The sequence below is a fragment of the Sorex araneus genome, chromosome 2, assembly GCF_027595985.1.
Source record: "Sorex araneus isolate mSorAra2 chromosome 2, mSorAra2.pri, whole genome shotgun sequence".
Lineage (NCBI taxonomy): Eukaryota > Metazoa > Chordata > Mammalia > Eulipotyphla > Soricidae > Sorex > Sorex araneus.
Window position 1 is genome coordinate 260,608,258 of NC_073303.1, and position 26,841 is coordinate 260,635,098.

The following is a 26,841-nucleotide window of genomic DNA, read 5'->3' on the forward strand; positions in this document are numbered from 1 at the left end:
TACTCCTGGCGGGGCTCAGGGGACCCTATGGGATGCCGGGGATCGAACCCGGGTCAGCCGCATACAAGGCAGACGCCCTCCCCGCTGTGCTATCGCTCCAATCCCTCAACTACTTGATCGAAGTTACAGTCATACCTTCAGTATCATGTGCGGGGGGGAAACAAGAGGCCTTTTCTGATCAGACCAACAGCCATGAGCCCACCTGAGACCCCCCCTGTGCGCTGTGTGGAAGGGCTTACAGCTCTCTCCGGGGCACGCCAGGCGCTCTGATGTTGGGACCGTCTGTGATCAGAGATTAGAAAGCTGCTGGTTCACAATGTCCTCGTGGGCATGATTTGACTTGGGCTGAAAACCTCCTGGCTCACCTGTGTGGCTCGGCAGATGTGCCTGCTAACTTTTCTCAGCCTCGGTTTCCTGGGTGGTGAAGTTGTGAGGTTCGTATCTGCCGCCTCTTTGGGGCTGCCATGTCGACGCAGGAAGAGAAGGCGTGTCCGTGAGTAAAGTCGTAAGAGCGGATTGCCAGTGCGGGGCGGGCTGGGGGCGGGGGGTAATCTCTGTTGACCGGACACTGTGCTCTGTGGCTGGACGCTGTCCATCGCTGTCCCTGCCAGTGCCTGGAAGGTGGCTTGGGAACTAAAGAGATAGCTGAGGACGTTCCCGCCAGGGACGCAAACCTGGGCATCTGACATCTGAGTTGGCACGAGCCCTGAGCAAGTCCAGAGGTCACCCTCCTCTCCTCTGCCCTCCCGGGGTCCCCGCCCAGCCTCCACAGCCCCGCAGCTGAGCCGCGTCGCGTGGGATGGGCAGAGGGGAAGAAGCCCGAGGCCGGGTCCTCCCGGGCCCCTCACTGCAGGACTGACTTTGCACCTTCTCGATCACTGGCATCGCGTTTTCCCGGCTGACGGTCCTAGCACGGTTTGTTTAGACACGAAAGAAAATCGAACCGTTGGGTGATGGTGAGATTTGGCACCGTGTCCCACCCGAGATGCTTCGTGCTTGCTGGTCCCTGGAGCGAATGTGTGATTCCTTGTTCCCTCACTGTACCTCCAGGCCTGGTTTCAGCTTTGAGTTGGCCAATGGGCCTGCCCAGGTCAGCGCGCTCTGTTGCACAGGCTTTACGGCCTGTTGGGAGGCGACTGTCTTAAAAGCTAAGGAGTGTGTCCTCAGGTGGGGAAAGGTTGGTGTCTCCACCTGCCGTTAGGACTTTGAGAGGGGGGCTGGAGTGATAGCACAGCGGGTAGGGCGTTTGCCTTGCACTCGGCCAACCCGGGTTTGAATCCCAGCATCCCATATGGTCCCCTGAGCACCACCAGGGGTGGTTCCTGAGTGTACAGCCAGGAGTGATCCCTGTGCATCACCAGGTGCGACCCAAAAACAAACAAACAAACAAAAAAAGACTTTGAGAGGAATCTGCAACAGACAGGAGTGACAGGCCTCAGCCGGCTGTTGATTGGCAGATTCTGAGTCCGTTGACGGTGGCGTCTGGGCACGGACGAGCAGATGGGACGAGCAGGCCAGTGGGAAGCGAGGGCAGGAACGAGCAGTCGTCGGCAAAGTGGCCAATGCTTGTGTTTTGCTAAACACCTGCCTTGTTTTGTATCAGACTGTCCGAACCATCTGCTCTTAACCTACTGTCACCATTTGAGAGGTTGATTTTGTTGTTGTTGTTGCTGCTGCTATTTTGTTTTGTTTCAAGCTGTAAAAGTGGCTGGGAGGGAAGGCTTTACATTAACTGGAAACCCATGCCCCGCCTTAGAAACCTCCTGTTCGGATACCCCCATTTTATCCTCAAGAGAATAGTTCCTTTTTAATTTAGGTGCAGGGTTTTATGTGATTAAGATCACATGACTCACTCTCTGGCATCAAAATTTTAACTCCCTGAGTAGAGGCCTGGCCAGTGTGTGATACGGCAACCATTGACGAGTGGGGGTGAGCTGGATGTGACGCTTCACTCATCCTTTCTCATTAAAAAATTTGAAATGTTTTGCACAGTTTCAAGAAGAGCTTCGTTATTTCCTAGATAGTCAACTGATGATCCTGGTAGAAATAGTATTTACGGGGCCAGAGAGATAGTAGAGGGCGGAAGGCGCTTGCCTTGCGTTCAGCCAACCCTGGTTCTTTCACCAGCCCTGCACAAAGGCCCCCCAGCACTGCCAGGAGTAAGACCCTGGACACCGCCAGTGTGCCCCCTCATCCTCAAAAATAGTATTTTCGATATTCATCGGCTCCTGTGCTGGGTATTTTTGTGAACCGTTGCTGATACTCGATACAGCCACAGAAATCAACTGGACTGTCTGTTCCTTGATCGTGTGGTCTCAGCCTTAAGGTGCCTCCAGTATCTTATTTCACCACGTAATCAGCACAGATGCTCGTGACTACCCGCCCGCCCCCCAAAATGGGGTGCAGCCATTCTCTGAAGCTTTTTATGAAATTGTGCTGTATGACCGGGGAGACAGTGCGCTGATGGTGTGATGACGGACGGGTGGATGGTGGCCACAACTGAAAGGCTGTTTCTGTTCCCTGTTTTCTAACTTCTGACACTGCCCCACCCAAACGTGCCCGTGCCAAAGAGAGGCCCCAGAGATGCCGTCATCAAAATGGTGTGAAAAAAAGAACCGCGTGGGTCTGCGTTTACACGTCACACTCGGTTCGACGATGTGTGGAGAAGTTAAAGAATTTTGTTAAAAGGGAGAATCCAAGAGTAGGTTGGCCACGACGGTCAGACACTCAAGGAGAGGGAACGCAGCTGGCGGGCCTGGCGAGGGGAAGCCAACCTCCGTCACGGGCTCCGCGCTCAGCCCGCTCCCCCTGTCACGTCCATCTCTGCTCTTGCCGCGCCCCTGACGTCCTTCCTGAGACTTGCCCACTCCTCGCCAGCTGTCTTGTCCTCTGTCCTCCTTCCCCGCCGCTCCTGCAGACCCTTCAGTGTTCCCTTGCGGGTCTGAGCGCCTACAGGGGCCTGAGCACCACTCTTTCGGGTCTGAGAACCTGCAGCGTTGGGGTGGGTGCAACACTGGAGGCCACGACACAGCCTGCCCGCCACAGGCCAGGCGCGGCAGCGGTAAGGCCCTTGTGCAGATCTTCTCCGGCAAGCTTCAGAATAACTTAGAAGTCTTCATAGTGTTCTCAGCCCGCGGCGGAGTGGCTGGACTTGAAGGCTCTTCCGTGTAGGCACGAGCTTCGGCCTTCGGGTCCCTCCGGCTCTGGCCCCTGGATGCCAAGTTGGCATCCCTACTTGCCCCATCACTGTTTTCCTCCTCGGCGTCGCTGTTTTCTCAGCAAAGTGTGAGAGTCTCTGGGGACTCGGCCACTACAGGTGTTAAATACGGCTAGTGTGTAAATAGTGCTCCAGCCACACTTACGGACCGAATGTGGACCGGGGAGGGTGAGATGATGCAGTCTCGGGTGGGAAAGACTGAGGAACTTTCTTCCAGTTCCCGTCGTTCTTCTGAAGGAGCTCTCGTTAATTGGGGCAGCAGCGGGTCGGAACCAGCCGATGTTCAGATTTTTAAGGATCGTAAATTAGAAAAGGATCTTTATGAGAGTTGAACCGTGTTATTTGGGGCTGGATCAATCCCGCTGTTTTATTCTTTCATTCATTATTCAAATACTTAAAATTACTGTGATATTATGATTTATTATAAGACTATGTATTTGGTCCTTCTTCCCCCGCCTAGAGCAGGGCTCGGAGCTTTTGGAGTTTCCCAAATAGTTGGGGCCAAGAAAAGGTGTCCTGCGTATTCTTTTTAGTTTGGGGTGGGGAGGAGCTTGGGATACTGGGTGGGGGGGCTCGGGGGTCATCCCAGAGGTGCGGGGGCTGTGGGGAGGTCATGCAGGGCCAGGAACCGCATTGTGGCTCCCGCGTGCAAACATGTACTGCAGCCGTTGGAGCGGTCTCCCAGGCCCAGAATATTCTTTCCAAGCCCCTTTCAGCCACACGTGGGCTTCCATTAAGAGGGGATGCTTAGGGGCTGGAGCAGTAGCGCAGTGGGGAGGGCGTGTGCCTTGCACGCGGCCGACCCGGGTTCAATTCGTTCGTCCTTCTCTCGGAGAGCCTGGCAAGCTACGAAGAGTGTCCCGCCCACAAGGCGGAAGCCAAAAAGGAAAAAAAAATGACTTTTAGCAAACACCCACGGAGGGCGCTGATAACGCCAGGGAGCACTTGGTCACAGGCTGGCACTCCCCGTGCCCCTTGCTCCGGAGAGCCGAGAGGACCGTGAGCCTGAGCTCCCCCGGCAGTGGCCAGAGATTTCATCGGCCATCCCCGTGCCTGGCACCTCCATCCAAGGGCAGGCGGACGGACGCAGGGAAGCACAGAGCCAGCCCGGGCCCCGAGAGCTTCCCGTCCTTGCCCTGTGCCCGCTCCCATCTCACTGTGCCCAGGTCATCGTCCCTCAGAACCAACCAGCGATCGGCAAGTACAACATTGCTCTTGTTTCGGTGAGCGCCGATCGGAGCCTCCCCTCTGGCCGCAGCCCCTCACGACAGCACAGGGGACAGCCTGGCCTCGGGATTGGGGTCGGACGGGGCCCTGTGTGGAACTGAGCCTTCACCTGCATCCCGTGGTTGGGTTAAGTGTGGGGGACACCCTCGCACTGCCCCCTGACCGGTGGTCTTGGGTGGGGGGGGAGGTACCCTGGAAGTACAAACCCACCTGATTCCCCACCGTGTGACCACAGGCCGCACCCGCCAGCTCTGCAAGAGAACAGGAGCGCGTGGCGGGACGCCTCGGCGACCCCAGGAAGCACTTGGGCTGACCCGACTCCGGGCACGGAAAGGGGCCCTCCGGGTGCCCCCTCCTTCCAGCTGGCACCAAACACCCCCCACTTCTGCCAGTCTGCCGCGCCGGTGCCAGAGAGAAGTCAAGATTACTCAGAGAGCGGGGCGGGGGCCGTGGGAGGAAAGAAAGTCATGCGGAAAGTGACATGGGGACCGGGCGGGGGTCGGGCACGTGGGCGGTGGGGGAGGACAGTGACCTGAACACAGAAGTAATCCTATCATGTGAACTCGAGCTTGAAAGGAAACGAGATCCAGGATGCCAAGATTATTTCCCATGGATCATATGAAGGAGCACACAGTCGCTGGTTTAATTTGGATTTACTAGAATAAATGTCAGTGACTGTGTTTCTCCCCTCGCGCCTTGGAAGCAGCCCTGACAAATAGGACGGAGGCCGGGAGCGGGGGTTAGGAAGCCGCTTCACGGGTGGCTGGGAGCAGTCTCCTAACTGTTTCATTTGCCCCATTTAAAAAAAAATAAAATTGGGTCAATAATACCTGTCCTACCTGAGGAACATTTTTTAGTAATCTAAGAAATGATGAAATGCATGAGCCTCCCTCTCCCAGGGAGAATAATTCTGCTCGTGAAGGTTTAAAACATACGTTTTTCTCAATGAGATACAGGAGGGGAAGAAAGGGCTATCGAAAAGAAAAGGTCGTTATTTTGTCAACTATGTTTGTTGGCTGCTAATTGAGAATTTGTCCATCTTTAAAGTCAGTCACAGCGTGGGGAAAGGCTTCGATTTAATACATGTCAAAATTTACTAAAAAGGAATTTCCAAAACAACATTCACCGAAAAAAAAGAAATTAGGAAAAATGCCGAGGACACTCTATAGACATTCGGTATGTGGTCTATAGAATTTTATTGTTTATGACAGCAATGACTTCTCTCTTTAAAAAAAAAAAAGTGTGAAGATGAAATAACCTTGCTTCATTTCATCTTGGACAAAAGATCACCTCCCCTAATTCCTAAATTCCTAATTGTTAATTGTCATAATGAAGCTGGTTTCTCAAAAGAGGGAGAAACTCTCTGTCTAGGAGAGAGTAGAGAGCTCCAGGATGTGGAATTTTTGTTCACTTGTTTAGCGGCTGTCATCTTAAAGTGGAGATAGAATGGAACACTGTTTGTGTCTTGGAAATGGATGCCTTTTCATCATGCATAATTGAGCAAAGTTGAGATTCTGTAGGTATGAAACAGACAAACAAACAAAGCCACAGCCATGATAGCTGTTCCAGGAAATGGAGTAAATTAATAATAAAAGACAATACACTACCTCATAAATACCTCATAAATGCTCATCATGAGATTAGACCATGAGAGCATTAAGCAAACACCCTGATTAATTTAACAATTTAATCCTAGAGTGGGAATGTAGATATTTCAGAATTCATTTGTACATAGGCAAACCAGAGACAAAAATAAATAGCTTAATTCATAAAGTGAAGTTTTCAAACAGTTCTTGTGGAGGTCTAGAGATAATATTCTTTAAAAAAAATAACTAAGCTAGACATTCTTTTGTGACTGGCTCTTTAAATAACCAAGTTTCTGTATCTTTTTAAAAATATAACATATATTATGGGACAGATCTAGGCATTTTTGCTTTACATCCAGAGATCTTTTATAATTGGTTCTAAGTCACAGCTAGGAGCAATGATTTTTAAAACACTGCCTGATTCCAGACACATAATTTCGGAGGGTGGGAGAAATACTTTCTTCAGCTTCTCTGTTAACTGAGTCAAGTTTAAATTAATCCTGAGAAGAATGTGTTTGAATACCTTGTTGGTGGATAAAATAATGTATTAAAGCATATGGTTGAACATGTTTTGAAGAATTTCTAGAAAGTGTGAATAGCGTAAGAGCAGTTGAACAGAAAGGCTTTTTTATTTTACTATCACTTTGATATGGTAGATTTTTTTTTCCTATCAGCTAGTTGGTAAAAATCCACAATTTAGCAAAATAGCTAATAGGACTCAAATGTAGACATTTCACATAGTGTACCATGTAAATGTAAACCTTTGTAGTTACATGTTTTTGTAGCAAGAGAATTGTTTTAAAAGGCATGTAATTTATTAGCTATCGGTAGCTTCTTTATTGCCTTGCCACGCTGCAGTAATAAATAAAAGAAAGTGAACTGATTTTACAAATGGCACACAAGGTGCACATTTTGTGGGGAAAAAAGTCTTTTTTTAAAGAATTGGCATTAAATCCTTTTTTTGTGATGACAAAGAGGCTAAGAGTGCAAACTGTATTTTCTGTTTATCGAGAACAGTCTTTTTTTCTTGGGGGCATTTTTTCCTATGATCATCAAGGGATTTCAAAAGCAATAAAGTGTGGAATCATTGTTCGACTTGAACAGTATTAAAACTTAGGTTTTAATTTCGGTGAAGTAATAAGATTTGAACCTGTCTCACATTACAGCACTGTAAGGCATTTAGCAATTGTATTTTAAAAGAGGTTTTTAAGATGCAGCTCACTTGTAAGCTAACTGTCTGTCAGTAATTAATAGTTTTTCTTCAGCCTCGGCTGTTGTGATCAGACCAAGAAATATCTGGGTTTTTAGTAACACATTAGGATAATTATGAGTGTTTATTCCTAATTAGTCTAAATGCCTAATAATTTTCAGCTTGCTTCTCTGCTTAAAATAAAAAGGAGACGTTTCAAAAACTACAGCAAGTCTTTGGACCTTAAAAAATACGAATGCACGTGCATTTATATATTTCAGTAATTTTTATCCCAGCAAGATTTTATACCAGTTGACTCATCCATTAACTGGGTGTTTTATTATTTTTTTAAATCATTGCTTCATTTTCGACATCGGATCATTCGTTTATGTAAAAAATGTTACCCGCCCTGGGACTATATTTGCAGCTGAACGCGAACTGACAATCTGAATTCTTCAGTACTCAACCCTGAAACTTACCTTTACTCCTCAAAAAAGGGCTTTAAAATATGAGCATTTCTATCAGATCAGCGAGGCAACATACTTGCTGATGAAAGATTGTATTTACCATTTTGAATTGCTATTGAAAATAATTGCCTCTACAAAAGGAAACATCTGTAGGAGAGCACCCGGCTAAAGCTGCCATCAATTTTTAACATTTGAGGGTTGAGCTATGACCTTTTCTGATGGCTGTGACCAGTAACTGCTTCCATTAGCCATAAGTTTTGTTTCTTTATTTTAGTAGATGGCCCAGACTGTAAATATTAGAGAATCTAAAATAAATCAACATATTATCCTAAGGATACAAAATGTAAGAGCTATTTGCGGTGGGGAACCTTTGACAGATAGTTCGGGCGAGGCAGGAGATTGCCTGGCTGAGGCTCCGGTCCCGCCGCCGTGCCTGAGGCGGTTTCTCGCGATGGTTGTGTATTGATGTCAGGGTTAGCACTGAGTGTTGAGCAGTGACAGATGTCTATAATTACAGGCAGTGCTTCCAGGATTTCTGAAAAGCCAGCCTATGTTGAACAATTATCTTATTTCTGCCTTGCCAAAGAGCATGTTCCAATTGCGAGTATTAGCAATGGTGAATACAGTGCTTCATCTGCTGCCTTGGGACAAATGTGGGGGGAAAAAAAAAGCACTTGGTTATGAAACAGAAATGCAAAAAAAAAAAAATCTTTTTCTTTTTTTGGAGCATTCTGAATTAGTTAAGTTCAGTGCTTTCCTAATTTTTATCTCCCCAGAACGTTGCTGTTGACGGAGTCTTGAAAGATAAAAGCCCATTCGGCAGACTTATTGGGATTTTGTTTTCCCCCGAGGCCTGCGGGCGCCCCCCCTGGCTTTCCGAATAGATGTGTTTAAGCAAAGTCGGCTTTAAAACAAGTTTCTCCAGCGTGGATTACATTTCCACGATGGGGAAGGGGTTTCCGTGGACAGGCAGAGGGGGGCGCTGGCAGGGGACGGGGCAGGAACGTCCCGTCTGCTGAGCCTCTCTCTCAGGTGCCGGTTCCCCCTTCACTTGCTTCTTCACTTCCGCCCAGTCCAAACCTCTCGTCTCTCTCGAGAGTGCTCATGGCCACGTCCTTCCACACTCTTGGCTCGTCCGAGGTGCTCACACACTCGAGGGAGGGTCCCCCGTCTCTCCACTGTCCCCTGTATGTGCTGGTTTGCACTGACGAGGCCACGGCTGTCGTCTTCCCAGTGTCTGTCTCTCTCCAACACACCCGCCCACCCCGTGCGGCCTCCTTCCCCACCACACACCAGCCTTCCCCTCGCCGTGCCCCGCGGGTTCAGGGCGCTAGATGCCAAAGCATTGCCCCGGTTGCAAAGTTTGCGTTTCTGGGTAACAGAATAAGAAGAAACGGCTAGAAATGTCATTTGAGTATCTTTTTTTTTCCTTTTCCTGCCACCTCTCATCGACATTTTCTCGCTTAGCAGTCTGTTTGGTTGCTCTGGCCGTCTTCATTTCAAAGAACATGGGAAAGGTTTCAAGAAGGGCAGAGGCCAGGCTTGGCGTCAGAACCTCATGTGGGTTTGGGCCCCGGCTTCCTTCTCCGAGCCCGAACTTGCTTCTCTGGTGTCACGTGGGCTGTGCATGTGTTTCGGCGCGAGCCCAGAAGTGATTGATAAGACCCGAGTCTCAGATTCCTACCGTATTTGCAGTCTTATTTCCCAAGGGAAAAACTTATCTCTCCAGCCAGCCATCAGTCACAGGGGAGCGAAGCCTGGTCCCCTTCCTCGCGACTGTTCACCCGAGTGCGGGGCGCGGCTCGGCCCAGATGGGGTCACCGCTCAATTCCACGTTTGTGCCCAAAAGGCAGCACCTTTCTGCTGGCGTCGGGCACCTGGCATGGAAGCTCTAGCGACGGTGTTCGGGACCCCCCGTCCCTGTGACGGGCTCGGCGAGGAACGTGTGAAGAAGCCAGGGGGGCCACTGGTCTGACTCGGGGAGACTTTGCTCTGTGGGCTCGGGGCGGGACTCACAGCGAGGGGAGAACTTACCCTGTTAGCGGGAAACGGGAGCGCGCACCCAAGCAGGGAGGGGCGGCCGTGCAGTGTGCGGTCGGGAGAGTGGGCTGAGCCGCGGGCACGGAACATTCTGGTTTTCTCCTGTCTCCTCTGCCATCACTCTTCCTGCTCCTTCTAGAAGATGCTGGTGCTAAGGCGGGAGAGAGAAGATCAGGAGGGAGGCGGTTTGCATGGGGGCGCTCTCTCTCTCTCTCTCTCTCTCTCTCTCTCTCTCCCTCTTGCCCTCTCTCTCGCCCTCTCTCTTTCCCTCTCTCTTTCCCCCTCTCTCTCGCCCTCTCTCTCCCTCTCCCTCTCTCCTTCTCTCTCCCTCTCTCCCCCTCTCTCCCCCTCTCTCTTTCGCTCTCTCTCCCTTCTCTCTCCCCCTCTCTCTCTCCCTCTCTCCTCTCTCTCCCTCTCTCTCCCTCTCCCCTTCTCTCTCTCTCCCTCTCTCCCCCCTCTCTCTGTGCCCCTCTCTCTCTCCCCCTCTTTCTCTCCCTCTCTCTCCCCCTCTCTCTCCCTCTCTCCTCTCTCTCCCTCTCCCTCTCCGTCTCTCCCTCTCTCCCTCTCTCTCCTCTGTCCTTCTCTCTCCCTCTCTCTCCTCCCCTTCTCTCTCTCTCCCTCTCTCTCTCCCTCTCTCCCTCTCTCTCTCCCTCTCTCCCTCTCTCTCTCCCTCTCTGTCTGTCCCTCTCTCTCCCTCTCTCTCTCTCTCTCTGTCTCTCTCTCTCTCGTAATCATACAAGCGCTACAGCTACTTGCCTGCCAACTTCAGACACAGCCGTTTCCCCCAGAGCCAAGTGCCGTGCGTGGGACGGGGCGGGGGCGGTCCCCGGCATGACATCGGGCTCCCCGCCCGTACACTTCCGGGGGTGCCCAACTCCTGGAACAAAACAAAACCAACCCTCAACATTTCACCCTCACGCACTGCTAGTCCAGATAAAGCGAAAGGAAAGGGACTGTCGTCTCCGGCCCCGCCTCAGGATCTCCACGTGCGTCCTGGTTGGACAGCAGTGACCTACCCACCGACCCCAACAGGAGTCGCACATGTTCATTTGGTGCTTACTAAGGCTCAGAACTTTCCAAGAATTCCCCGTGCTGTATCAGATACGGCACGCCATGACAATAATGACGATAAAGGAGCAGCAACACATGATAATTTCATTATGTGCCAAGATGGCGCTAAGTACTTTACATAAATTAGCTGGTAGCCTCCTCAGAATCCTGTAAAGGAGGCGCTGGAGAGTTGCCTTGTGCACGGCTGACCCAGGTTCGGTGCCCAGCACCTCCCGTGGTCCCCGCTAGGAGTGACCGCCACGTGCAGAGACAGCGGCCAGCCCTGAGCCCGCCAGGTGTGATGAATTTTTTTTTTTTTTTTTTTTTGCGTTTTGGGTCACACCCAGCGATGCTCAGGGTTTACTCCTGGCTCTGAACTCAGGAATTTCTCCTGGCGGTGCTTGGGGGACCATATGGGATGCTGGGAATCTAACCCGGGTCGGCCGCATGCAAGACAAACGCCCTGGCCGCTGTGCTATTGCTCCAACCCCCCAAGGTGTGACGAAATTTAAAAATTTAAAAAAAAGATCTGTAGGTTAGACCCTATAATCGCCTCCTGTTGTTTTTGCAGAAACAGAGGTTCGAGGGTCAGTGACCGGGTTAAGATCAGGAAGTGGCAGGCCCCAGCTAGCGCCGAGCCGCGGGGGAGTCTCAGTGAGGGGGTCCCCAGACCGGGCTCCTTGAACGGTTTTCCACTCGAGACCCCTTTTTCATACAAAAAATGTTGTAGGCAGCCTGAGTGGAATATCAAGATAGACGAATAAAAAACTTGGCCGGTAGCAGGTCATGGTTTATCCTCCTAAAGCAAGTCCTTTGCGCTCCTCAGAGTCAGGCTGGGGTCTCAGCCCCCGCGAAGGAGCCAGGGACCCGTCAGCCCGAAAGAAACGGGAAGGCACGGAGGGGTCTGGCGCGGCATTTGGGGGAGACGTCGGGAAGGGGGTGGGCCTGACAGGTGCCGATACTCTCGGGACTGGAGGGGATCCCCTGACGAACTAGGTTCTTCAGTGCGTCGGTCCTTGGGAGCAATGCCAGGGTGCTCACAGAGCCACACGCACTGCACCAGGCTCTGCGCTGGCCTCCGGAGTAAGTCGAAGAGCCCCGGAGCACCGTCGGCCGAGTCCCCAGCCACATCCCGTCTCGTCCCGCGGGAGCAGAGTCCAGAAACCCAGAGAAGGCGTGGAAAGTGTCCGGGTGAGTGGGGCGTGGTGGGGGCTCGCCAGTCTTGAAGCCCGCCTCGCCACGGCCCTGGGTTCTGTCACTCAACAGGCGCCTGCTCGCGGGGCCGAGTGCGGAGGTGGGCACTGTCTGGGCACTGTCTGCATCACCCTGCCGACTGTGCACGTCATGACCAAATGCCCGGTGGTCACCTGAGGAGCAATAGGAACTGCAGAGGGTCTGCAGGCAGCCTCCGTTTCCTGTCTGAACTGAGAGGAGAACGTTCCACTCGGCTTCTCCGAGCTGCATCTGTTACTGAACAGCACTTAGAGCACGTGCGTTGCTCGTGCCAGAATCTCTCTCTGGCTGACACCTTTGGGGAATAGGGGAGTTTGTGGGTTTTTTTTTTAATCATTGTTGTTGTTGTTGTTGTTGTTGTTTTGCATCATACCCGGCAATGCACAGGAGTTACTCCTGGCTCTGCACTCAGGAATTAACTCCTGGCGGTGCTCAGGGAACCAGATGGGATGCTGGGGATTGAACCCTGGTCGGCCGCGTGCAAGGCAAATGCCCTCCCGCCGTGCTGTCGCTCCGGCCCCAATAGGGGAGATTTTTATATCTCGTATGTCCCCCACGTCCCCCGTCGCCCTCTCGCCGGCCTCATCCGGCCTGGACATTTTTGCTCCGGAATCTAATCTTTTTTTTTTTTTATGATGTCTTAGTTCTTTTATTTATTTATTTATTTATTTGCTTTTTGGGTCACACCCAGCGATGCACAGGGGTTACTCCTGGCTCTGCACTCAGGAATCACTCCTGGCGGTGCTCGAGGGACCATATGGGATGCTGGGACTCGAACCCGGATCGGCCACATGCAAAGCAAACGCCCTCCCCGCTGTGCTATCGCTCCAGCCCCCGGAATCTAATCTTGCCGCCTTGCCATGTGCCGTTTGTCGCAAAGGACGGTGGGTAAGAGGCCTCGAGTGCTCCTTCCCGCCACAGCCTCAGAGCCTCGCCGTGAGGCCAGCCAGGCCTTCCCCCGGGCGCCTGTGTGTGCCGCGGTCGCCAAGGGCCGGGGCAGGTTGTGTCTTTGCCCGGGGCTTCGCCAGGGTCCTGCCGCAGAGGCCGCGGGCGGCAGAAGCTCGGCCCGGACATGGCGCGAGTTGGCAGCGCGCGCCAGGGAGAGCTGTGTGGGGACACACGCGCCCTCCCCAGCCCCTCGAGCTGCCTCTCAGCTGGCCGCGCCGCGGGAGCCTTGCGAGGGGCCCCGTGTCCTGTGACCAACAGCGGCTCCGCGCAGCCCGGGTCCCTGTTGGCCGGGGCAGCCTGTCGGGAGGCATTAGGCTCACGCTGGTGCAGATCCTGACTCGGGGGCTCCCTGGAGGTGCCCGGGGCAGCCGGCCAGCTTCTGTCAAACAGGTGGCAGTGAGGCCCTCGGCGTGGGCAGGGCGGGGACGGGAGCGCGCCTCCGACACGGCCAGCGTGGCTGCTCCCTACCTGTCCTCACGCGTGCCCCGGGCGTGTGCAGTAAACGGATCCAAACCGTCCCCGGCAGCATCTGCAACCCTTCCCGGGCACCCTGGACGTGGGCCCGAGACGGGAGCGGAAGCCCCACTGGGCGCGGGCTAAAGAGGAAGCATGTTCTTAGCCATGCATCAGCGGAGGCCCCCCGAGGGGAAAGGGGATTAGCCGGAGGCAGCAGGCAGCCCGCACCCCGACCCGCTGAGTTCCTGCTCTGTGCCACAGGACGTGGAGCGGAGGAAATGCGACGCCGCCCTGCCCGCTCCAAGTCTTCTGGTCCGACAGCCGAGCCGAGCAGATTGGGAACGAAACCCGGCGGAGGCCTGGTAGGTGTGTCCCCTCGGCGAGATGGCCACCACAGATGGCGGCTGCAGAGACTGTCACTGGGAGGAATCCTGACCGGTGCTGCTGGCTCCAGCGCCCGCGGCCCCCTCCCCCACCTCCCCGGCTGGTCATGCTTTACCGGGTTCGGCTGCGTTTGCCAGGGAACCGGGCAGGCAAATTCCTGACTTGGACCACGTAACGCTGCTGGCGCAAATCAGGGTTCGACAATTAAATTCTGGCTAAATAAATAAATAAGGATTTAAAAAGAAAAAAAAATCTACTTTTTAATCCTGCACGTTGTGGTTCTTACTTTAACGCAGTGTTAGCACAGGCAGCTCCGATCACTTTGGGTCCCTCTGGGGTCGCTCAGTGTGTGTGTGTGTGTGTGTGTGTGTGTGTGTGTGTGTGTGTGTGTGTGTGTGTGTGTCACGCGTGGCGGGGACGTCCTTGCTGTCCTCCTGACGAGGCTGATGGTGATGGCTGCGCCTTGTCCAACATTCACGAACGCACACTCACCGCCAGTTTGCACCCGAACCCTCGGTCAGCGCGGCCAGTTCCCACTCCTCCTCCGTCCTGTCCTCACGGCCCTCTGACGGCGCCTCCTCGGAAAGTGCTCGCTGGCATCAAGGGCACCCGCAGCCTGAAACCAGATAGTGAAGTCAGGTTCTTCCTCGTAAGAAGTGAGTTCACGCCCCGTTCCCGGATGCCTTTCCCAAGGCACGTGCTCCTCGGAAAGAATTTCCCGTCGTGCTTTCGTTGGATTCTTTCTGGGCACAGGATTTATTTGGTCCAGTTACAGCCCGTTTAAAATCTCGACTGGTATGTCATTTCAGTCGCCTGAAATAATACTCAGGGTCCACAGTTGCCAGTGTGTTGTGTTGTTTGTTTGTTTTTTAATTTGTTTCCTGATAACTGTTTTTATACTAATGAATGTGTATTTTTCAGGGGGAAAAAAAAACGGCTCAGGAATAGTATATCATCTGATGACAGAATATTTGTTGTTGATTTTCACAGCACTGCTAATTTTATGCATCCAGCCAGCTTACAATGTACTAAAGCTCTTTGAGAAGTTATAATGTCTTAAACATTTATAGGAGGCCTAAGGGTATTAACTTACTGTAATTTTCTGAAGATTCATTATCCAAAATCTTAATTCATTATAGCAACTCTTATGAAAAACCTATAGAACCAGTGTTTTCTCTTATTTTCTTATTTGCACTGAATGAGAGATTCATTGTTCTTTTTAATTTGTTTCATGTGGTGCTTTTGAGTACATTTCATAGAGGGCTGTTATTGAATTTCTGTGACTGTCATTATATATCCATACAACCTTTCGGAACTAATATTCTGGGTTTCCCAGTTCTGTAATCTACTTCAAATTTAAGGATTGACATAATTAGTTTCTTCAAAGTTATAACCAGAATGCTAGCGACAGCGCTGCAGATACCCACCAAGACCAAAGATTAGGATTGGAAACAGAAAACAGTTTTAAAAATGATCGCAGCATACGCTTTTATTCTTTATTAAATTAGATTTACAACTCAGAATCTTATTGCTCTTTGTATGTTTATTGCCTTGTCTGGTTTTCTTATCTGGCTTTCCTTTTTAAAAGCAGATAGAAGATCCTTTAAACTACCTGCATATGGACAGCCGCTTGGTAGATAAGAAACCAGAGGGTGTATTGGGTCATCGGAGCATTTGTGTGACATCACCAAATGCTCTTGTCTAAAAGAGAAGAGAGCCATCACAGTAAAATAAGGAGAGGAAAAGAAACCTATCAAAGCAGGTTTTCAGGGGCATGCCTTATGAAGTCTGCCTGTTGCAGCCATATCATACATTTCTGACAACTTCCTGCATTTCAGGAGTTAGATGGATGGTTAAAAAAATAACGGGGGGAGGGGCTGGAGTGATAGCACAGCGAATAGGGCATTTGCCTTGCACACGGCCGACCTGGGTTCGATTCCCAGCATCCCATATGGTCCCCTGAGCACCTCCAGGAGTAATTCCTACGTGCAGAGCCAGGAGTAACTCTTGTGCATCACCGGCTGTGACCCAAAAAGCAAAAAATAAAATGACTGGAGGGAAGGGGGTCTTGAGCCACACCCATCGATGCTCAGGGCTTGCTTACTCCTGGATCTGTGCTCAGGGGTCACTCCTGACGGGGCTCGGGGAACCCTATGTGGTGCTGGGGATTGTATGGAGTCAGTCACCTGCAAAGCAAGTGCCTTCCTGTCTTTCTGGGCCGAAATAAAACAGATCCGCTCCTAAGTTAACACTATGTAATAGAAATGGAGAGAATTTGCTTTTGTACCAAGAAGTTTTTAATCTTCGTGCCTTTCACGAATGCCTTGCCTGACCACATTTAGGGTGTAGTAGTTGAATATTTACACAAAGACTTAAAAGTAGATACAGATTTCAAGGTTATATTTCCTTTGAACTGCCACGGATGAAATGGAATTAACGACCCATGTGCGATTTTGCCCTACTCTTCATTCATGGAACAAAGATGGACAGGAGTCGGGCAGGGTGAGGGCTGAGGGACCCGAGGTCCAGCGGAAGAGAAGGAAAGGAGGAAGCAGCCCGAGAGCCTGCGAGGCAGAAACTAGCTTCCAGCTTCCCGTTCTGTGAGACGCGGATGCAAGCCCGCAGCCGCCGTCCCGCTTCTTGGTCTCCTTCAGAGGAGGGCCTGGTACCTCTCTCACTTCTGCTTCTCTTTCATGTCATCAGTCATTTCCATTGACTGCAAACTAAGAGGTTAGGGGTCTAAGAAGTGGAAACGAGTTTCATCTCTTCTGGCCTTTGCCCAGAGAGCGAGGGGGGTGGGCGGGGCTGACCCGTGGAGGCCTGAGAACAGAAGGGGAGCCCCTGCCCTGTCCCCCCCACACCCTCTCCGCACTCATGCCTGACATCCTCCCTAAAAGGGGGGCTGTGGTGTCACTTCTTTCTGCCATAAAAATGGCTTCCGGCGAAGTGATAGTTTGAGGGAATATTGGAAACCCCTCAGTAGCGTTAGCCTTTTCTCCTTTGGTAGAAGACATTCACGGACCTTTATTTTTCCATAAACAATGTGGTAAATACTTCCTCTCCGGACAGACTGTCTCACTCCTCTCCCCACCCGACCTCCAATTAGGCATGTCTTTGCGATAATTAAATTGCAAATAATTGAAGACATTTTCATATTATCTGCATGTTCTCTGCATGATAAGGTGCCATGGAAAATGGGAGACTTTTTTTTTTTAAATGCAGTAATCATACATTGATTTTAAATAACCCTGTCACTTGTGAAAACAAATCAGATTGTTGCTCTTAATGAGCTTTTCAATTTACTATTCAGTAGATCAGATAAGTGGATTTAAGAGGTAATGATCCTGTTTAGTACTCAAGCTTGACAGTCCGGATCCGAGTCCGGAGAGAAATCCCCGGGGACAGGCGCGTTGACACAGCCTTGGATGGGATAATGGGAATCAGAGCTAATGGATGATAAAAGGAACGGGGCGAGTTACACGGCTAAGTGTGGATTAGCAGGGCCTTCCGTGTGCCCGTGTTGACTGTTTCTGCCCGTGCCTTAGTGGCTCGGCACTGAGGCGCCCAGACACTGTTTTGACAGCTGAGCACGACACTCGGCCTCTTCTTAGGATGTCAGGGACACAACAGAAAACTTCCTGTCAGAACTGTCACTTGAAACAGAGTAAAAAATGAGATAATTTTTTAAAATGTTCCAAGGTCTTAAGGAAGTTGTGTTGGGGAGGGGGTTCTGTTTTGAGAACTCCACGGGGCGGGGGTCAGAATCAGATGGATTCTGAGCGGCTCTGCCATTAGAAACACAGTGTCCGTGAAGCCTCGAGAAAGGAGAACCCGATCTTTCAGGACCCGGGCGTAAGCGAGGGGACGGCACCCCCCACCCCCAGAAATGCAAAGCAAGAAACGTAGCTGCTGGGAAGGAGAGGGGGCGGGAGTAGGACTTGGGGGTGGGGAATTGGACTGAGAGACCCGCATGACGCTCTGAAGGGACAGCAAAGGGCCGGGACCCAGGGACCCCTCGTGAGAGCCAGTGAAGGGACAGTGGGCGCGGGGTGGGGATGGGGAGCCCTGAGCCACCCAGTAGCAGGGGTGGGAGAGAGAGCCCTTCCTACCTCCCTCGGCCTGGGCACCTCCAGTGTGGCCCGGGGGACCCGAGCCTGGGGGGCCCCTTCCGGAAGATTCTCTCTCCCTAGAGCAGGGGTCCTTTGCCCGAGGGGGCAGCTCTCGGGGCTGCTGTGACTCGGCCTCCCTGTCCCTCGCCCTGGCCGCCTGTTCCCTTCCAGCCTCTGTTTCACTCTCCCGGCACGAGGAGCAAACTCGGCTCCTCCAACATGCTTCTAGTTTTAGAATTTTTTTTTTTTAAGAAAAAAAAGAATTTAATCCAAATATAAGGCTGCTGGAAGAAACCACTTCCTCCCCAACCCCCCGTCCAGCCCTCCGACCCCTGGGTCCGTCTTGGCCACCTGAACGGACACCTGCACACCCGAGGCTGTGTGCGACGGGCACGGGGCGGGCAGAGCCTCGGGCACGGCCCCAGGGGATGCGGTGGCACAGGAGAAACCCCGGACAGCTGGCGCCTGGCAGGAGAGCCTGGCCCCACACCAGGGCGTCGGGGCGCGTGGGGGTGTCGCCTCCCAGCCCCGCCAGGCTACCAGGGAAGAGTCCATTGGCTGCCCGGGCCACTGGCCCCCTTCAGCCGGACGGCTCGTGTTTATAAGCTGACCGTGGTGGGGCCGGGCCGAAGCTGCGCGCCCCAAACTTGGCGGCCAGCGCTCGCCCCCTGGAAGCCCGGCGGGCCGGGCCGCTGTGTGCCGCACAGGCTCCCGGGGTTGGGGTTTCGGCAGGAAAAGGAAGACCAGCCGCTTACTTGAGGTACTCGGGGGTCATTCCGAAACATTCTGAGCTTCCTTTAAAAAAATATATTTTTTAAATGACTTCCTAATACAACCAGAAGTTCTTGGGTGGAACACCGGAAGAGATGGGGCATTTTTTAATAGAGACTTTAATAGAGACTCCCATCTTTGAGGAAGGGATAGTTTACCACTTGGAGGGGAAAAAACATAAAGCAAAAGATGAGTGCCGGATGTGAGTATGTGAGCGTGTCTCTGGGGTGGGGGTGCATGTATTTCAAAATAATAGGTGTTCCCTGGAAGACAGGGGAAATATTTTTAATTACCATTCCCCCCACTTAAATTCTTCCTTCACTCGCCCACTCTTTTCTTCATTGTGGAAGCAACCGTGCGTTCAATCTTACTTTGTTTAATTTGAATGGTGTTTTGAGAATATACGTTCGTGGCAAAGGCCTTAACGACTAAATTTTTTCATGCAGGTATATGCCCGTATGTCAGAAGTCTTAGGAATAACAGATGACAACCAGATTCTAGAAATATTCATGACGAAAATGTGAGTCTTTTGCTTTCGTTCTCTAGCTTTTCTTTCATTGTCTCCTTAAATCGTAGAGAGCTTTTTGCTGGGTTCCAATCTCTCCGTGACATCTGTTTTAATAAGGGAGCGAAAATCATGCTTTAATTCTCAGAGTAGCAACGCCGTTCTTAACTGAAACTTAAACCGACTTAAAAGCCCCCGCCCCAAAGACACGGGGACTGGACTCTGTACAGCTCCGGCGCGCAGCCTCAAAACACAGTTTAAGGAAGTCACTGAATGTCACCCCCCTGCTCAGCTGGGCAGCATTTTCCCAAACTAAACAGAAACTCATTTCAAAAGCCAACCGAAGGGACTATTGCCAGCCGAGATCCTTGGGAGAGTTTTGGATGCCTCCCGGAACCCACGTCTGTCCCACAGGCGGCTAACTGTCCTTCCCTCCCCTCAATTATCCTGTGACGATTCAGCAGAATCGGCTCGTTTCTGGCCCAGAGACCTAAGTTTGCGCACAGATTAATGCGCGTGTGCCCCGCTGGCTGCCCACTCCACCTGCCCAGGCAAAGGCCACTGTGTCCTGCTTGCAGAGAGCAACTCGGGATAAATAATCAGGCCCCTCAGAAGCAGGTGGGCAGCTCACGTTGGCGGTTCCTGCCTTGGCATTGACTGTGCGCGCGCTCTGACGCCCGGAGCCCCGTGGGTGTGCCCTGGTCATCCGTTTGCTCCAGCCACACACTTAGCAGCTTCTTATTTTCTAAGACGGATTTACAGGGTCCGAGGCCCCTGGGAGGGAAGCCTCTCATTGTCCAGCGATTGCTGATGATTTGGGAGATGCTGTAAACGCAACAGCATGGAAAATATTCTCTTTAACTAGCTTTCCACGCCAGGAGGTGTTTGTGACTTGTCATCTCCCTCGCACAGATGTGTGTGTATTCACGTTCTCCCTACATAAACAGACCCTCACGAGAACTTTTTGCTTTTATATGTAGTGTTACAAACCTCAAGTACGGGGCAAGATGTGAGCCTATAATTTCAAGAACTCTGCAGTTCCTGAATGACCTTTCTGTCGGATATCCTTTGAACTCTACATCTGACCATGCATCTCAGTAACTTAACCAACACATTCTTTTGGTAGGGTATTTCCTGTATTTATAATTTTTGCAAGTTTTTTTTTAAATCTTCCATTTAGGTCTATCCACAATTGTGTGTTTTTTGAAAGACACATCGCTCCATTCTACGAAGCTCTTACTCATGGTCACAGCTGAATTTATACATCTACATAAATTCCTAACTAGTTAAAGTTATTATTTTTTTTTTGCTTTTTTGGGTCACACCTGGCGATGCACAGGGGTCACTCCTGGCTCTGCACTCAGGAATTACCCCTGGTGGTGCTCAGGGGACCATATGGGATGCTGGGAATCGAACCCGGGTTGACCGAGTGCAAGGCAAACGCCCTACCCGCTGTGCTATCGCTCCAGCCCCCTAGTTAAAGTTATTTTTACGCCCACCCTGGTTAATAAATGCTTACATAAGAAATGATACAACCATGTATTTTTTCAGTCCATGATTTTTGGTAACTGTCAGTGAGTTCTTTAAAAAACAAACTTGTAACTAATTTTAAGAAATGTTCTTAACACCTTAAAAGGTGAATCACAAGAATAAATCTCTCCTCCGTATCCTTCCGTTGCAGAGAGTACCATTTTCATTCCTTAGGAGGCACCCACAGTAACAGGAAGAAAAGGATAAGTTTTTTTTACCCTTTCATTTGACTCTGCCAAAGCAACATCTATCCTAACTGAAGGGTTCCCACTATCTATTACATAGGTAATGACTGCATTCCTTAGCAGATTCTCTAAAAATCTAACATGAGGAACCCTATCTTTTTGTTAGATTTTATTTGATAACATTCCTACAAGTGAGAGAGAAACATGTAGATTGTTTTTTAAATGCTAGCCACCAGATACATAGGAGTCAGAGAGAAGTAAGTGTTGGCCGCGTTACCCGTGGGGGTGAGCCCTTTCTTCCCAAATGAGGAGACCCCCCCCACTGGAAACGGCAGTAATGAGTGGCCACCTCCAATGTAGGTTCACTCCAAGAATATGCTTGTATTAGTTAAGTTTAAAATTGTGTTCCTGGGCAAACCATAAAAGATTTCCAAAGTATTAGACACCCACTTTTGTGCTGGAATTTAATATGCAACTTTTTATTGGAAAATAATCGTCCTTGTCTGGCAAAATCCACCATGCAATATTTCTGTTAGTGGGTATAATGCAATAAAGACAGGGAGGGCTATTTATCACTACAAATTTTGAGGATTTCAGGATTCTTTTTATTATTTTAATATATTTCTTTGATATTAAATCAGAAAAATGATAAATTACACCTGTCTGGGCTGTTTTTCCTTTTTACTGGAAAGTGATGTACAACCCAATTCCAGTGGTCATTTTGGCTCTTTAAGATATGTATTTTTTCTTATTAAAAAAAAACCCTCAACCTGTATTTTTTTAATAATAATGCTGAAATACTCTTTATTTCTAACATATGAAGTGGTTTATAAGTACTTCCTAGTATTGCAAACTCTGGCCTTTTCACAAAGAATTACTCCGAGAGCGTTTTACCTGGAAAGAAGCTTATGTTATTTTATAGCACATAGCTATTGTTTAGATTTTCCCTATATTTTAGGTTGAAATTGAAACCTAACATAAGAATTAACTTGATCTTTATTCCTTTTGTATAATTTGCATAATGCCTAATTTATTTGTATCTGCTATTTAAGATCCGTTTCCTATCACCTCATCTCTTTCATATTTTCTTTAATCCTGAAATGGTAATCTTTTATTTTAAGGACTGTTTATTCCTTTTGAGCACGTCCTCTTGAAGTTAATGAGAAAATCATATTTTTAGAAAACTTATTAGATAAAAGTTTTAAAGCTATAATATTTTAAACCAAGGGATACAAATGGTTTCAACTTGAACACATTGATTTATATTTTTTAACAATTATTTCAGGTTTGCATATTTAGAAATATATATTAGCTCAATTTGATTTCAGTGCTCAGTTATTTGAATTATAAATCATTATGTCCCTTCTAGCTGATCAGTCATGAAATATCCTTGAATTCATTTACATAATGGAATATTTGAGTAGTGTATCTATTTTAGTTACCTAATGCATGTTTTGTTGTTTCCAATCGATTTCTTCATTATAATGTTTTTAAATGCTGATTTTAAAGCAATACATTATTTCTATGTTAAAAAAATAACATGATACTCTTTGGCAGCGTAAACTGTTGTGCAGGATTAAAAGCTAGTACCCGCTGACCCCTGATAATTCACCAGAGGCCCGGGTCCTCACTGAGTGCCACTGTCTTCCTGTAATTAGAAACTACAAAAATTAAAAATACATATATTTTTTAAATATATGAGACCCTGAATTCGATTTTTTTTTTTTAACCATAAAAAGGAAAACAGAGCAAATGCCTTGGACAGCAAAAGCAGGTGTGTCTCGAACGCACCGATGTCTCTCCCCAAGACTGTCTCTGTGCAGAGATCTGTCTCTGCGTCTGTCCCCTCGGTACGAGGTCGGGTGTGGGGGGGCAGGGAGGTTGCCTTCGGAAGCCCTGGGTTCTACTCCAGGCCTGTTGCATTTCACTCCCAGATTCCTGTTTGTCAGATTCAGAAGCTTTTTCGTCAGTAAGACGATTGTAATTTTAACAGCCAGTGCTGGGAGAAAGTTTGTTTTCCCCTCAGACCCATTACACAGGACGTTTAGCAAAGATGTCGCAGTAACATTTTAATATACTGTTTAATTTCCAAGGCTGAATCTCAAGGATTCCGGCTCCGAAAGCGTCCTTCCTTTCTCCCACTCGCGGAGTCTCCCTGCTCGCTCTCCTCCGCGCCCGTGCTGGGCGTCCTTCCTGAACCCTTTGAAATATTTTCATCAGAAATTGTGGTTTCTCCCTAATTGGGGGGAAAGGGGGATGCAAGGAAGCTTCTGGAAAGACGGGAAAGAGCAGGTTGGGGCAGGGGTGGCATTCAGCTAAAGGTGCAAGCCGGGAGGGCGCAAGCAGGGGACGTGTCACCCAGACCTTGTCCTTGGGCAGATCAGCAGTGGCTTTTTCCTCTGCCTTTGCTCTTAGGTCAGACCCACAGATTGGCATGCGTCCCGGCAACGGGGCTGAGAAGGAAGGCCTCACTGCCTGCTAGGGCCTCGGCTGTCGGCTGCCCTTGTCACGAGGTTCTGAGAACCCCCCGAATTCCCTTCTCTTCTACATAACCGGGCGCCCGGAAAGAGTTCTGCATTGACCCGTGCACGTACCCAGACTCGCCCTGCCCTGTAAGTGCTGTTAGCATCGGCAGTGCCCAGGGCCGCTGGGCCCCCCGCCCCGGGCCTTGCCCGCCAGCACACTCACGTCCCCCCGAATTCATCCCGTATTCATGACTCGGGCCAGCGGGATGGCTCCCGGGGCCGGGCCCCGCCCAGCATGCAGTGGCCCTGTTCAGGCCCCAAGGGCACTGTTTGAGGAAGGCCTCTACATGGCTGATTTTTTTTGGGGGGGTCACAACCAGCGATGCTCAGGGGTCACTCCTGGCTCTGCACTCAGGAATTACCCCTGGAAGTGCTCAGGGGACCATATGGGATGCTGGGAATCGAACCTGGGTCGGCCACGTGCAAGGCAAACGCCCTACCCACTGTGCTATTGCTCCAGCCCCTACAGTGCTGATTTTTAAACCTGACCCCATGCCCATCCTAAGGGCGGAGTTTACCCTCCTGCTGGCCTCTCTGTCCACCAAATATTAATCGGGCATTTGCTCCGTCCGGGGCAAAAGGATGAGCAACCTAGTCCCAGACCTGGGTTCTAGACGGCCCTTCCCGGCTCGCTCCCAAGCATCAGGTCTGGGCCCCTTGGCTCCCCACGGGAGCATTCGACTGTACGTGTGGGGCCCTGGGCTGACCCCTGACAACCAACAAACGGTGGGTAAAAAGGAGGGCAAGTCTGTTGTGTTATTTTCTGTCTCTTTCTGTCTTAACTCCAGCGACAAACTGATTTTTGGAAATGTCACACCCTCCTGTGACCGAGCGCGGGTGGCACTTGATGTGGCCACGGTATGGGGGTCTCTCTCCATCCTGCGTCACCGAGACCCGGCTTCAGTACAGACCTGGAAAGGCCATTTGCAAAACGGCCAAGTACGGCGCAATCCAGAGTCACCCCCCACCCCGGCACCCCGCTTCCCGGCTGTGGGAGGGTCCCGGGCGAGGGTCCGGGGCGGCCAGGGAAGGGGAGCAGCTGAGGGCAGACGCAAAGGGAATTAGGGGTGAAGGATGGGAGCGAGAGGGGCGATGTCTGTTACAGAAAATACTTAGTAATAGACGCAGTAATTCTGCTTTTGTGAAGCAGTATTAAAACATATTGCTTTATTCCAGGGACGGCCGCCATCTCCAGATGGCTCGGAGAATGTTAAATAAAACGAGCCTCGGCACACATCCCTCAGGCGTGCTGCCATTAACATCTCTCATCAGAATCCGTGTTGATTTATCTCTTTGTTTTCCGTCTTGATCACCCATGGAAGAGTCGTGCCGTAATTTATCTGCTCTATTTGCCGGTTCTCGTGCTCGAGTCACGCGTGTGAGAACCTTCACCCCGGCCCCGCCTGGCTCCTGCGTCTTCAGACCTTCCCCGTCTTCCTCCCACAGCCTGGTCTGGGGGGTCACCTACCCAGAGGACTGAGCGTTTCTCTCTTTTTTTTTTCCCCTTTGGTTTGATTTTGGGCCTCACCCCGAAGTGCTCAGAGCTGGCTCCTGGCACTGTGCTCAGGGGCCACTCCCTGAGTGACACGTGGTGCCGGGGATCCCCTCGCTGCTGTCCCGGCACTCCGGCCCTCGTCTGACCGTTTCTGCTGGTCTTCCCCGCCACACCAGCTCTGTTCCTCGCTTCTGAGCTCAGGGTCAGATTCCCGGTCTGATTCCCGGTCTTGGGGTCAGATTCCAGGTCTGAGCCTGGTCGCCCGCCCTGACTTGTTGGGGTGCCAGAACTAATTTCCCGCCAGGCGAGCAGGGCCCGCACCGCACACATGGACGAGGGGACTTCGTCCCCTCCCCCGCACAAAAGCTCCATTATCTCTCCCCCCTCTCCGCCTCTGCCCCGTCCCTGGCTCAGGTTCCTTCTGGCCCGCAGGCACTGTGTAGATGGAAAGGACACCAGCGCGTCCCTCTCTGAGCCTCGGTCTCGTCTGTTGGGAGGGTGGGTCACCTAGCATGTCGGTCTGCCGGGACACGGGGTAAATAGCCGAAGCTTTGGCCATGGCCCCTGCCGTCTTGCGGGAGCAGGTGAGGCTCCCACCCAGTGCCCGTCCTGTTCTGGAACCCTCTCCCTGAGACCCGAGACTTGCGTGCCCTTCTGCCCAGTGAGTGTGGCTCGGCCCTACACTTAGCTTAGAAATTACAAGAGGGCTGGAGCGATAGCACAGCGGGTAGGGCGTTTGTTTGCCTTGCATGTGGCAGACCCCAGTTCAATTCCCAGCATCCCATCTGGTCCCCTGCCAGGAGTAATTCCTGAGTGCAGAGCCAGGAGTAACCCCTGAGCATCACCGGGTGTGACCCAGAAAGGAAAAAGAAGAGAGAGGAAGGAAGGGAGGGAGGGAGGGAGGGAGGGAGGAAGGAAGGAAGGAAGGAAGGAAGGAAGGAAGGAAGGAAGGAAGGAAGGAAGGAAGGAAGGAAGGAAGGAAGGAAGGAAGGAAGGAAGGAATTACCGGAGAGTAGGTCGCCTTTCCTTCCTCTACTGAATTTTTGTTAGGGTGACTCTTTGAAACAAGACCCTCGTTTAAAAAAAAAAAAAGGCCCTGGTAAGACACTCGCCGTGGACTGAATCGTAACGGCTAACCCTCAGTGACCCGGTGTCTTACGCCTGCTGAGACGAGGCAGGGTAAGGCTTGGTGCTGCCCGTCGGTGCCGGCCCGTGCGTCCGCTTCCCGCTGCCGGCGGAGGCTTCACCGAAGAAGCCAGACCGTCCCCCCTTAGTCCCCTCCTCCACCCGGTCAGACTGTCCAAAGGACTCGCTGGCTCTTGGGCACAGCACCCCCCTGCCCCCCGATCTGCCCTCCGTCCCGCTCGCTGTCCTGTGGGGCCAGCACCGCCACCTCACTTCCAGAACACGTCACCGGCCCAGGGATCTCACCCAGAGAACGGAGCCTGGAAACCTCCTTGACTCGCGCCCCCTGAAAGGACAGTTTCCCGGACACCTGGTTCCCGAGAGCCCCGAGCACTGGGAAGCCTGAGGCCTGGGCTGAGCTAACAGAGGCCTTCCTGGCACCCACAGTCCCCTGAGCACGGCCCCGAGCAGCCCCCGGGCACCCCCGGGGACGGCCCCCACGCCCCATAGAGCAGATACACACATGCATAGATCTCTCGCTCTCCGTACCTCTCTAAGGCCGGGCGGAGGGGCCCGGGCAGTGCATCGGGGAGGGCGTGTGCCTGGCACGCGGCCAACCCAGGCTTCCTCCCCGACACCCCATAAAGCCCCCCTACACCGCCAGGAGTGATTCCTGAGTGCAGAGCCAGAAGTGACCCCTGAGCATCGCCAGGTGTAGCCCCCACACCAAAAAACTTCTTTAAATTTGAATTCAAAAAACCAAATAGATACGATGCCGCCTCGTGGAAAGCCGTCGAGG

The 26,841-nt window shown here is 51.3% G+C and overlaps 1 protein-coding gene across 1 annotated transcript in view; it reads left to right on the plus strand.

The window, feature by feature from the left end:
* The window catches only part of RANBP17 (RAN binding protein 17), a 233,952-nt gene that overhangs the window by 126,654 nt on the left and 80,457 nt on the right, over positions 1 to 26,841 (plus strand). Inside the window, exons 16-17 of the mRNA XM_055124757.1 lie at positions 19,124 to 19,197; positions 20,163 to 20,243. Of these exons, the coding sequence (XP_054980732.1) occupies positions 19,124 to 19,197; positions 20,163 to 20,243 (155 nt within the window). The remainder of the gene's footprint in view (positions 1 to 19,123; positions 19,198 to 20,162; positions 20,244 to 26,841) is intronic.